The sequence below is a fragment of the Apium graveolens genome, chromosome 5 (assembly GCF_009905375.1).
Source record: "Apium graveolens cultivar Ventura chromosome 5, ASM990537v1, whole genome shotgun sequence".
NCBI classification, from domain to species: Eukaryota; Viridiplantae; Streptophyta; class Magnoliopsida; order Apiales; family Apiaceae; genus Apium; species Apium graveolens.
The window spans coordinates 191604938-191618533 of NC_133651.1; the positions used below are offsets into that span (position 1 = coordinate 191604938).

At 34.0% G+C, this 13596-nt stretch overlaps 1 protein-coding gene across 1 annotated transcript; it reads left to right on the forward strand.

The window, feature by feature from the left end:
• The first annotated feature begins 3389 nt into the window (after nt 1-3389).
• On the forward strand, nt 3390-4658 carry LOC141724676 (putative pyridoxal 5'-phosphate synthase subunit PDX1). The gene has a single exon (XM_074526903.1). The coding sequence runs from the start codon at nt 3490-3492 to the stop codon at nt 4414-4416; it is 927 nt and encodes a 308-aa protein (XP_074383004.1). The 5' UTR covers nt 3390-3489; the 3' UTR covers nt 4417-4658.
• Nucleotides 4659-13596: the final 8938 nt, after the last annotated feature.

Below are 13596 nucleotides of genomic sequence, written 5' to 3' on the forward strand. Positions count from 1 at the left end.
AACCTCAAACCTCTAAAGATGATTATGTTCACATCTGTGACATAAAAGAATTTTCAGACATTGAACTCTATCTGGATGAGCTGGAGGATGTAAGGGGAATAGCTGCCTACAGACAGCTACCAGAAAGACTAGTGTTCAAATACAAAGGAGTTGGGGAAAGAACATGGCCTCTTCACAGAATTCTGAATGAAGGCTACTCTACCTTGATTAGAGTCTACTCAGCCATACAAAAGGATTCTGGCTTTACCAGGACTGCCAGGACTGAGATTCTCAACAAGATTGCCAACATAAGGAAAACTTGGAGGGAGCCCAATGCCTTGCCTAGAACTTTACTCATTCAAGAGAGAGGTATTACAATTCACAAATCACCTCATTGGTTGATGGAGTTCAGAGACAACAAAGGAGTCAGAAGATTTTTCAGAATTGAAGATCAGCTAAAGATTGCCAGTAATGAAACTCTCAAGGATATGCAGTCTAAGTTGGATATCAATGAAGAAGATGAAGTTGAATTCTACAGACAACTTCAACTTCAAATAGAGGAGAATGACAGGAGGCTAGGAAAGAAAACCAGGGATCAAAGGAAAAGAAAGTAATTTGCTCAGGCTAAAGGAGCACCCTTGGAAACAATGTATTTCTTCAATTTCATCTCAGCATATACACTTTTGTAGCACTTTTGAATTTCTGCTTTGTTACAGTTTATATATTTGTTAAGTATTTTGTTATCATCAAGCTAAACCCAAATTTATGCCTACAGTTCTAGTAGACATAAATAGGGGGAGATTGTTAGGAATATGTGTATTAGTTTGATGATAAGTTAAGCAAAACACTTAAGTAGAAATCTAGTGTTTGTAGCCTCAACGGATAAGACCATCTTGGCTATCCATTGAAGGAGTAGCCTTACTTAGCAATAAGTTTGGTATTGTAGCACATTTCACTCTCTGGTTTCAAGCTGTAATACTTGGATGTTGTTAGGAAATAATCAGTCATGTTGACTACTAATGGATGTACAAATAGGAGGGCTAATTGTAAATATTTCATGCCTTGTAATTTTGTATAAGTGAAGAAGTGTCAACGGATATTGAAGACCTTCAAGGGATAAGAAACAAAGCTTCAACGGATGTCTCTAATGCTTCAACGGATAATATCCATCAACGGATAAGTGCTTCAACGGATAAAGCTTCAACTGCTAGAGCATCAACGGATAAAGCCATCAACGGATGAAAGCTTCAACGGATGCTCAGTCTCATAGCAGTTGATAGTGATAGTTAACAAAGCTGACAGAGGCACATGGATTGACAGAGATGTGGTAGCCTATTTCAGGAACAGCAGAAAAAGCAGCCGTTTTTAGTCTGGTTCAAAATGGAAAGTCAACAGATAATTCCATATTACACTGGATAAAAATGGAATAGAAACAAGTGGAGAACTATTTTATTATTGTACTTTATCTTTGTCTTCACTTGTAAACTTGGTGATATATAAACCAAGTAGTAGCTAGTAATTAGATGTGAATTTCCCTGAGCTGTTTAGAAATATCAAGAGAGAAAATCATCTAGTTTGTACTAGGAAACAGCTGTGATTTAATTTTGAATCACAGATTTTCTGAAATAACACATCTCTGGTGGAACAACAAATCCACCAGAAAAGTTTTTAAGTTCTTTGTGTTCATTACATTTGTGTTTGAATATATATCTGTCTGCATCAGCTCCAAGCAATTCACACACATTTGATCACTCAAACACTTAGCCTTACAAATTGCTCAAAACTTGAAAAAGTTTTGAGATATACATTCACCCCCCCTTCTGTAAATCTCATTGTTAGTCCACTGGGAATAACAATTACCCATCCAGGCTAAAATTAAATAATATTCAACCCGAACTAAAATATAATTATAAACAAACTAAATATAATTATTTGAATTTGGTTAATATAAAGTTCTTATATAATGAAAGGTTTTCTTTTATGTGTACAATATCCATATATATATATATATTATATACTATATTATTATAAATGAAACATTAAAAGTTTGGTAGTCGATCGGTCGGTACTTGTTGAAATTACTTAATTACCCTTAATTAATTATTCTATATCTAATTGCTTAGTTAGTCGATCGGTCAATTCCAATTCTTATTGATATTGGAGTCAACTTTCTCAATCAATATAAATTCTATTTCATATCCAACTCTATATTATTATTAATTGATATTAAAGTCAACTTTTTCTACCAGTTCTAATTTCTAATTCATATTTAATTTTATATTATTCTAATTGATATTTTAGACTAAAATAAATTTAAGCAAACTAAATATAATTGTTAAATTCAATTGATATAATGTGCATCAGGTTAAGAAAAAATAATAAATATTATCGCTCCGTCTAAAATATTTATTATATTGAACTAGGATAAATGAAATAATATATATTAGTCATCCAAGATAATTAAAATATAATTCAACCAAATAAAATAAAATCATATATATTATTATTCTGGCTAAAAAAAATTATCGTATTGATCCAGACATAAAAATTAAAAATAAACTAAATTTAATTAGTTGAATTTGGTCGTAATAATGGGGCTCATGTTAAAATAAAATAAATTAAACCGGGATAAATCAAATTAATATCAGATTAAACATAATTTGTATCCTATTGATCTAAACCAAAAATTAACTTTTAACTAAACATAATTAATATTATTTTTAAAACACATAAGATGATTAATAAAATTATATCGTTTAATCAATATTATTGTCTTTTTTTAAATAGTTCTTATGGTTTATCGATTAAGTAATAACCTCTCATAATAATATTTTTGTTAAAGTTCCAACATAATAGAAACATTGTATTTTTATTCTAAAAAAACTATAAAATCGCTATAATAATATTTTTTTAAAACTATGAATATACACGTGTATTAATATAATTATCACGAAGTCATATCATTTAAAAAGGTACAAATAAAAAAAATGAAAAAGTTTAATAAATTCAATAATATTTTTGTTTAAAAGATTGTATAATATTAAAAAAAAAATGTGCATCTGTGCATCGTACGGGTTTTAAGTTATTATTTTATAAAGACGAAAGTAAATACAATATTATTTTATTAAAACGAAACTGTACACTATTTATTAATTTATAAAATAGAACCGGATAAATTAAAAAGAACATATACCGGTCTGTTACTATAATTATAATAATATCACTCGTGTATTCATATAAAAAATATTTTGTACTCACCCATGAATTTTTATCAACAAAAACCTCATTCGCTGTATTTAAAAGAGACCTTTTCCACCAACCGTGGGATGTAATTTAATATAAATCCAACGGTGCATGTTGGTTCTTTAAGTAGGCCATATGAATAAATACACCTCTTTCCCCCTCCCCTGTATCTTACACTTATCTCTTCTCCTTCGCCACCATTTTTTCTCTCCCCAAAAAAAAAAGAAAAACAAAGAAAAACAAAATCAATCTTTCTAGGGTTTGGATATGGCCGGTACAGGAGTAGTCGCTGTTTACGGCAACGGCGCCATCACCGAGACAAAGCAATCCCCTTTCTCCGTCAAAGTCGGTCTGGCTCAAATGCTCCGCGGCGGCGTAATCATGGACGTCGTGAACGCTGAGCAAGCGCGTATTGCCGAAGAAGCCGGCGCGTGTGCGGTGATGGCTCTGGAACGTGTCCCCGCCGACATCCGCGCTCAAGGGGGGGTGGCGAGAATGTCCGATCCACAGCTAATTAAGGAAATCAAACAGGCCGTTACGATTCCGGTGATGGCCAAAGCGAGAATTGGGCATTTCGTGGAAGCGCAGATATTAGAAGCAATTGGTGTTGATTATGTGGATGAGAGTGAGGTATTGACATTGGCTGATGATGAGAACCATATTAACAAGCATAATTTTCGTATTCCTTTTGTTTGTGGGTGTCGAAATTTGGGGGAAGCGCTTAGGAGGATTCGAGAAGGCGCTGCTATGATTAGGACCAAGGGTGAAGCTGGTACTGGCAATATAATTGAGGCGGTTAGGCATGTTAGGTCTGTTATGGGAGATATTAGGATTTTACGAAACATGGATGATGATGAGGTGTTTACTTTTGCTAAAAACATCGCTGCCCCTTACGATTTGGTTATGCAGACTAAACAATTGGGGAGGTTGCCTGTTGTGCAGTTTGCTGCTGGCGGTGTGGCCACGCCTGCCGATGCTGCGTTAATGATGCAAATGGGTTGTGACGGTGTCTTTGTTGGCTCTGGTGTTTTTAAGAGCGGGGATCCTGTCAAGAGGGCTAAGGCAATTGTGCAAGCGGTTACACATTATAGTGATCCCGTCATGTTGGCCGAGATTAGCTGTGCTTTGGGAGAGGCTATGGTGGGCTTGAATTTGGATAAGGATGTCGAGAGGTACGCCAATCGCTCTGAATGAACAAAGGTGCTGTTTCAATTATTATGGTTATGTTTGATGAAATGTTTCCGTTGTTACTTTGTTATGTTTTGGTTACTGTACAACAAGTTGATGGTGTAGAATCCATCACTAGTTTATAATTGTGTTGTCTATGGTGTTTGTGTTCGACATATGTACTCTGTTTTGCCAAGTTCTGGCTGCTTTATTTGTCATAATTTCAAATCTTTCACATGAAATGGAAGTATTACATTTTAAATGTTTTAGTTAATAAAGTAATGTGGCAAGAAAATGTTTCACTTGTTTTTCTTATTTTATTTACTGCCTCGTGAGTTTTTGCCTTCCTGGGCAGGTTGATATAAGAACTCTTTCATTGGTATACAGTCTGCAAATACCTGCTTTTTTTGCAAACTATAAGCCTGTCCTTGCTTTGTTTTATAATTAGTAAAACATCTTAGAGGTAGATAGAGATAGATGTCATGACTTGTCTGGTTTATGGATCTCTTTGTTGTCATGAGATTCATCGTTAAAGAGACTTACCACCCCTTCATGTTAATTGCTATTCAAACTCTTAGAGATAGATGGAGAAATAGGAATTTTGCAGAACGAATTACACTCTCTTTGTTGAACAGGCAAACGATTTAAAGGAACCAACCAATTTCACACAGAGAGAGCTACAAAAATTGTAGCAACCCAAACATGTCTTGAGAAAAGGTTTTTAGCACTGGTGCTAAGTTTGTTTTCCAAAATCACAAGTATCTGGACTATTACCTTGTCTTTGTAGTACTGTTATATACAAGAATAAATTTCAATCCTTTTGGGAGGATCATAGCTCCTGGTGGATTTGTTTTTTTATAAACTTACAGTATTGAACCAAAGAAATTATTAAACAAACATGGGCCATATCCTCCTAAATATCCCAACTATCCTAACAGTGCAACTCTTTTTTGACTTGTTAGCAATTGGGGAAGAAAAACCTAATCACATGATGCTATGAAATTCAAAGATGAAAGTGACGGAGCATTGACTTGTTTGTCCTTCATATCAAATTTGGTCACAGACTGGACCATTCTATACTTAGATACAATTAGAGCTTGAAAAGAATGTGCATTGTGTCGGAGAGTTAATTGATTGTTCTCAGTTTCAAGTTTGTGTTACCGAAGTTTGTGTGTCAATAGCATGTGTATGTTTACCAAAAACATGGCATGTTTGTGTGTTTGATCAAGGGAGTGACAAGGATATTCTCTTTTTGTGTTTGTGGGAGATTGTTCTTGTTGCCGAAGTTTTGATTTGTTAGTACCTTTATCTTCCACGTTAAATTTCCACATTTCTGTATTAGTGTATATTAATTCAAACCTGGATGTCAATTCTCATTTGGAGCCCATTCTTTTTCCAACCGCGAATCGTTGCAACCAACTTACCGCAGTTCTGTGAAATTAAGATAGATTTTTACTTGTGCTTGAGATTAGTAACATGCATCTTGCTCCTAAACTCCGCAGCTCATTGAACAAAGTTTAGGCAAGATATGTCACTTCACGGTCTAGGGCAAACCCGGTTGGTCATTTGTTTTAAAGCTTGTAAAAAAAATTATACAGTATACTCGTATATTAAATGTATGACTATATGTGGGAGGGGACGAAGTTCTTATCATTGCAACAGCCATCCACATCACCTCCATAGATTTATTAAACAACTAATCCATAATTTAATCATCTTGCTAGTTTAGAGGCCTATTTACCACTACAGAACCATAGCTTTTGCTCCTGTTTCATGGTAAGTTCTAGACGCGGCAATTGTGGACAATTTGGACACGACTTAAACGGCACGAAATGACACGAAATTTTAGTGTTTGTGTTTGCATGATCAAAATTTAATGCTGATTTTGTGTTTTCTTTTCGAGTACACGACACGAAATATACGACATAAATAATATTATCATTAAATATTAATATTATTAATGGATATGTTTATATTTATAATAGATATATGCATATTTATTTTTAAAATAATTACTTAGTTTTATAATATGTATATAAATCTTATATTTTTATATTTAATTTATTTATTTTTATTAATATTAATATTCAATTTTACAAGAAAACTACGACACAAAACGAAAGTATATGAACACGAAAATACATAAAACGAAAGTATATGAACACGAAAATACACGAATTCTGAACACGAAAATACACGAATTCTGAACATGAACATGAAAATACACGAATTCTTAACATGTCGGTTTTGTATTTGACCTTCAAGTACACGAAACACGAAAATACATAACACGAAAATATACGACACAAACAAATTGACAGGTTTAGTTCTCACTGTCCTGGAAGTTTCTCAAATTTCGCTCTCCATCCATAGATTCCCCATGAGGTGAGAGCATTTACAGTCGAGGGGTACACTATTAGAAAGCGAATGTGTGCGTGTTTTAACTGTGCAATTAAAGCGTGTGTGATTCATAATTATTATTACAGAGTATTTTCAATAATAAGTTAGTAGCATGTATTGTTAGTTATTAATAATATAAATTATAAATTTTTATACGTTATATAGAACTCGAATCTTAGTCCTTTCTTGTTTTTTTTTGTAGTATTTGCTAAAAATTTAACGATCGTGGTCCGAGTCTATGGCTCAATCTAACTATCAACAAATTTTATCAATATACTCCCTCCGTCCTTCCCAAATGTTTACATTTGGGTTGAGAACGTAGTTTAAGAAAAATGATAAAATAGTAGAGAAAAATTAAAAAAGTGAGTAAAGTAATGAGACAGATTAATATTATATGTGTAAAGTGGGTATAGTGGAGAGAAGTAGCGGATGTTAGTTATTTTAAAATTTATAAAAAAATTACTATTTTTAAAAAATTTTGAAATATAAATAATTGGAAGTGACATTCTAAAAGGGAAAGTGTAAACAAATGAGAGGGATAGAGAGAGTAGTATTTACTTATTATAGTATAGCACAAATTTATGATTTTATATTTCATTTTTCATCGTACTTTTTTTTTTGAAAAGAAGAAACTATTTCATTGTAACAAAAAATTACACGAGAAATGACAAGTCATGGAACAACCTCCACAGACCTAGCGCTAAAGGGGGAAACCCATTCCCAGATAAACTAACTTGTGTTGCTGAAGTTAAAGGGGGAAACCCCGTTACCGGATAAGCTAACTTGCGTAGCTGAAGTTAACCTGGCTAATTTATAAGCATTTTTGTTAAATATTCTATTTGCAAACTTAAATCCCTTGAATCCACGAGGAACCAAATTCCATATATTCGTTACCAGCATCTCCTGGCCATTATGATCAATACCTGAACTACACAACAAATTAACGGCATTAACACAATTTGATACCACACACCGGATACATTTAGATCCTTTAAAAGTAACAACCCTTCCTTAATAACATATAATTCAGCAACTAAAGGAGTATATGCTCTGTGAAAGTTTGATGATCTCGCCTTAACAACATTTCCTTCATTATCTTTAAGAACTGTAGCAACACCGCAACCTACATTTACTTTAGAAATAGATATGGATCATTATCAATCTCCTGACTCTTGACAGTAGAGTTCATGTTTCTGAACTCGTCCAGATAAGCCTGGCACCATTCCAATAAATCTGGTGTACTAGGATTTTTGTTACCATGAATTTTTTTATTTCTCAAGTTCCAAGCCTGCCAAGAAACAGTCACAAAAAATTCAAATTTGTCCAAGGATATTTTTTGCAAAATACTAGTCAGAAAAACAACGGTATCCCTAAATCGCAACTCCTTCTTATGTCGAGGGCAAAACCAGATAGCATGAAAAATATCCTCTTTCTGAAACAAAACTTATTCGTTTGCAAACCTCTATATGCTAGATTTAAATTAGTAGGAAGCCACCCATGCCCAAGTCTCCACAAAAAGTGCTTAATTATTGGAGGCAATCTTAACTTCCAAATTATCGACCACCAATGCTCACATGCTCTCATATCTGACCCTTCACCACTATCATCAAAATTTCTTATCGCAACTTTGTACCCACTTTTAATATTATATTCCCCATTCTTAGTATAGTGCCATATAATTCTATCATCCACCTCCCAACCCCCATTTGGAATAGATAAAATTAAATAAGAATCCTCCTCATTAAACACACTTTTAATAAATTTTTCATCCCACGTACCATCATTTAGTTTAAGATCCATAACACGCAAACCCTACGGAAGATATGGTTGATCATATATCCTGAAATTATTACGTCTCGGTATCCACGGGTCCTCAAGAACTCTAACACTGCTCCCATCACCTATTCTCCATCTATTTCCATTTTTGATGACTTCTCTACCCCACATGAAACTTCGCCAAATATATGAGGCTTTTGATCCACTCTTAGCATCCAAAATTGAACACTATAGAAAATAATAAGATTTAAGTACTTTGTAACATAGAAAATTAGTATTTCTAATTAACCTCCATACTTGTTTTGCCAAAAGAGCCTGATTAAAAGCTCCAAAATTTTTGAATCCCAAACCTCCACGCTCCTTAGGCAAACAAAGTAAATTCCATTTGCACCAGTTCATCTTCCTTTTCTTGTCTGATGACCCCCACCAAAATCTGGCTACAATTCGATGAAGATCATTTATCACAACTTTCAAAAGTCTAAAACAACTCATAGTATAAGTAGAAATAGCCTGAATAATGGCCTTAATTAACACCTCTCTTCATGCATTAGAGAACATAAAACCCTTCCAACCTTTCAATATATCCCAAATCTTACTCTTTATTTTGTCAAAGATCTCCTTCCTTTTCTTCCCAATAAAAACCGGTAACCCCAAATATTTCCCATAGCTATCCATAATTTTAACCTTCAGAGTTTTTGAAAACTCATCACATAACCTACTATCAACCTTATTACCAACATATAATTCTGATTAATGAAAGTTTATGACTTGACCAGACGCCTTTGCATACAAATACAGAATTCGCCCAAAAACCTCTACCTCATTCTTAGTTGCTTCCGCAAAAACTAGACTATCGTCGGCGAAAAAAAAAAATGAGAAAGTGTTAGATGATTATTCACTTTTCTTTTAATAAGACATGACAAAGCTTCAGTACAAAAAAGAAATAAATAGGGGAATACCGGATCCCCTGACGACGTCCCCTCCCTGGAATCACTTTCCCATTCACCCCGCCATTAATTAAAAAAGCAAAACTAACGAAAAAATACATCTCATTATATTACTAGGGCAGAGCATGGGCCGGTTCGGTCCGGTTTTAGGGTAAAACCGGAACCGGAACCGGAACCATAGATCCCCGGTTTCTAAAATCGAAAATCGCAACCACCGGTTCGGGTTCGGTTTCGGTTTCAAAACCCCGGTTCGGTTTGTAACGGTTCGGTTTCGATTTTAAAACCGGATGAAAATAAAAAACAAACCTCATCACAGGAAAGGGAAGCGGAAAGAACCTTCCAATAACATGAATGAAGCTGGTAAATATGCTGTAGTGCTCTTAGTCAGTGGAATATGCAGTTTTGTCTATTAATAATTCTCATTATCATTCTCGCTTTACTGGGACATTGCATTGATTTGATAAATAGTTTAACTTAAACGTTAATATAAATCATGGTCATATGTGGTTTATTTTAATTTTATCTCTTATGCGTGTATAGTCTTTCTGCCTCTTCTCTTGTAAATTGTAATTTTCGTATATAGTATTATAATATTATGTTACAGTATAATCACTTTTTAAATATCTCTAGGTACCGACACTGCATCACTCACTAGCTTGCAACTTACAATAATAATAATAATAATAATAATAATAATAAAAACAACAAGTATTAATTTTAAGAATACATATAAATTATATAAATTATATATTTATTTATTTATTTTAATAATCGGTTCGGTTTTAACCTATAACCGGAACCGGAACCGAAAGTCTCGGTTTTTAAAAATTAAAAACCGCAACCGCCGGTTTGGTTTCGGTTTCGGTTTTTTCGGTTCGGTTTTGGCCGGTTTCGGTTCGGTTTCGGTTTCAATTCGGTTTTTTGCTCACCCCTATATATTACTTACCCATTCAGGACAATATTCAAGCTTCAACATAACCTTCTCCAGGAAACGCCATTCAACTTTATCGTATGCCTTTGCCATATCTGTTAGGAATATGTTGTGTACTTGATGATAACTTGAACAAAACACTAAGTAGATTTTATTTAAGTGATTTTGTAGCTTTCAACGGATGATCATTTCAACATCCGTTGAAAGAGTAGTTTATGTACAATAAGATTAACATCACATTTCTATATACTTAAATGGCTTAGTGAACTAGGTGTTGTATAATGTTTAAGTCATGTTGACTACTAGATTGATATGGAAGATAGGATGGTGAATTGTCAATATTAGATGTCTGGTAAACTTGTATAAATGAAATAGAGTTAACAGCCAAGAAGATAGTCTCAACGGATGATTCATAAAATTTTAACGGATGATCAACCAAAGTTTCAACGGATGATCAACCAAAGTTCCAACGGATGATCAATCCAAGTTCCAACGGATGTTTAAATTCAAAAGAGCAGTTGACAGTGACTTGACAGTCACATGTGTTGGTTGTATGCAAATGGAATGTGCATCCTGTTTGAAGGATTTAGAGGACAAAGAAGAATTTCCATTTTCATGCTGAACGGATGATATTCAAAGATGCTGGAAAGAGAAGTGTAGCAGCATGAAGTTAGACTAAATATAGTTTGTCTTATTATCTTGTCTTTTTATCATGTAACTTGGTGATATATAAACCAAGTGTAGCAAATTGAATAGCATCCAAGTTAGTAAGCAAAAACTAGAGAAATAGATAAAGCAAAATTTGTTAAGAATTTCTCTATAGTTCTTGTTGTTCAACTTGTAAGCAGCTGTGTACTATTTGTATCACAGAGTTCTCTACTTAATATATATCTCTGGTGGAAAATTTCAATCTACTAGAAAGTTTTTAAATACTTGTATTTAATTGCTTTGTGATTTGATTTCTATTATATTCTTATTCCGCACTATTGCAAATCAAACACAGTTATTTATTAGTAGAAGAATCATTCTTAAAATCCAAAAATAAGCCAGAATTACATTCAACCCCCCCTATGTAATTCTTGTTTAGATTGTTTGGGAATAACAATTGATATCAGAGCAAGCTCTTGAAGAACTAAGAGTTTAAAGATCACAACAACTTATAACAAGTTGAGCAGAAAAGATGTTGGAGTAAAGATTCCATTTCTGGAAAAAGACAACTATCACCATTGGAAGGTGAAGATGTACCTGCATCTCCTATCTCAAGATGAAGCATATGTGGACTGCATTGAGAAAGGTCCACATGTCCCTATGAGAGCTGCTACAGGAAATGAACCATTTATCCCAAAGCCTAGAGCACAATGGTCTGATTCTGATATTGAACAAGTTCTTAAGGATAAAAGGCTATGAACATCTTGTTCAATGGTGTTGATGGTGACATGTTTGACAACATCATAAACTTCAAAACTGCTAAGGATGTCTGGGATATAATTCAAGTTATATGTGATGGAACTGAGCAGGTAAGGCAAAATAAAATGCAACTCTTGATTCAGCAATATGAGCATTTCCACAGTGAAGAAAGTGAGTCACTCACTGACATTTCAGTAGATTTCAAAAAATACTGAATGCTCTAAAATTGCATGGAAGGATCTATCAAACAAAAGATTCATATCTCAAATTTCTTAGATCTCTGTCAAAGAAATGGAAGCCTATGGCAGTCTCTTTGAGAAATTCTCAATATTATAAAGAATTCACCTTGGATAGACTGTATGGAATTCTAAAGACTTATGAGCTTGAAATAGAGCAAGATGAGAAGATGGAGAAAGGAAGAAAGAAGGGAGGATCTGTTAGATATATTTGATAATGTCATGGCTAATATAATTTATGTTTAGATTTCAGATCTTACTTAACAGGACAAATCAGTACTTAACTGTTGATCAGTACTTATACTGGAAGTCAGGACTTAAGGATATCAGTACTTATATTATCAGGAGATAATCATCAGAAGTTAGATATCAGAACTTAAGTGCTGAAGGACGATCAGATAAGGAAAGTAGCTGATTAAAGAAAAGAAGATCGAGATAAACATAAGAAGAGATATGCATGAAGAAGGAGTTCCGTGAAGAATGGAATACTTGGAAGAAAAGATATCTGATTGATATATTTTAGGAAGCAGAATTATATTCCATATCAATTAGCGATTATCTTGTAACTGTGTAGTATATAAACACAGACATAGGGTTTATACTATAAGTGTTATCATATTCGAGAAGATTATTTATTGTAACCCTAGCAGCTCTCGTGATATTTGTTCATCACTGAGAGGTAACAGTTCCATACTGTAACAGAGTTTATTGTTTCAATAAAGTTTGTTTTCTGTTACTTAATATATTAAAGTTTGATTTGATTGTATTATACACTGTATTCACCCCCTCTACAGTGTGTGTGACCTAACAAGTGGTATCAGAGCTAATCTGTTAACACACATACAGTTAAAGATCCAAACACAATCATGTCTGACACAGAAACTCCAACTAAGCCTACCAAAACTGAAGAACCTCCAAAGACACAAATTCAAAGTCGGTATGAGACTATCAGAGTTCCCATACTGAGACCATCTGAATATCCCATATGGAAGGTAAGGATGACCATGTTCTTGGAAGCAACAGATCCAGAATACCTTGATAGAATCAAGGAAGGGCCTCACAAACCAACCAAGCTCGCAGTTGCAGTTGCAGGTGAAGCAGCAAAGACCGTACCACAGGAGAAGAGTGATTATACTGCTGAAGATATAGCATCAATTGCTAAGGATGCTAAGGTACGACACTTACTGCATAGTGCCATTGATAATGTAATGTCAAACAGGGTAATCAACTGCAAGACTGCTAAGGAGATATGGGATGCTCTGGAAACAAGGTGTCAGGGAACTGACACAATTAAGAAAAATAGGAAGACAATACTCACTCAAGAGTATGAACATTTTGACTCAAAGACTAATGAGTCATTGAATGATTTATATGATAGATTTGTCAAACTTTTGAATGATTTGTCATTGGTTGATAAAGAGTATGATCTTGAAGATTCAAACCTTAAATTCCTGTTAGCTCTTCCTGAATGCTGGGATTTGAAGGCAACGACAATAAGAGACAACTACAA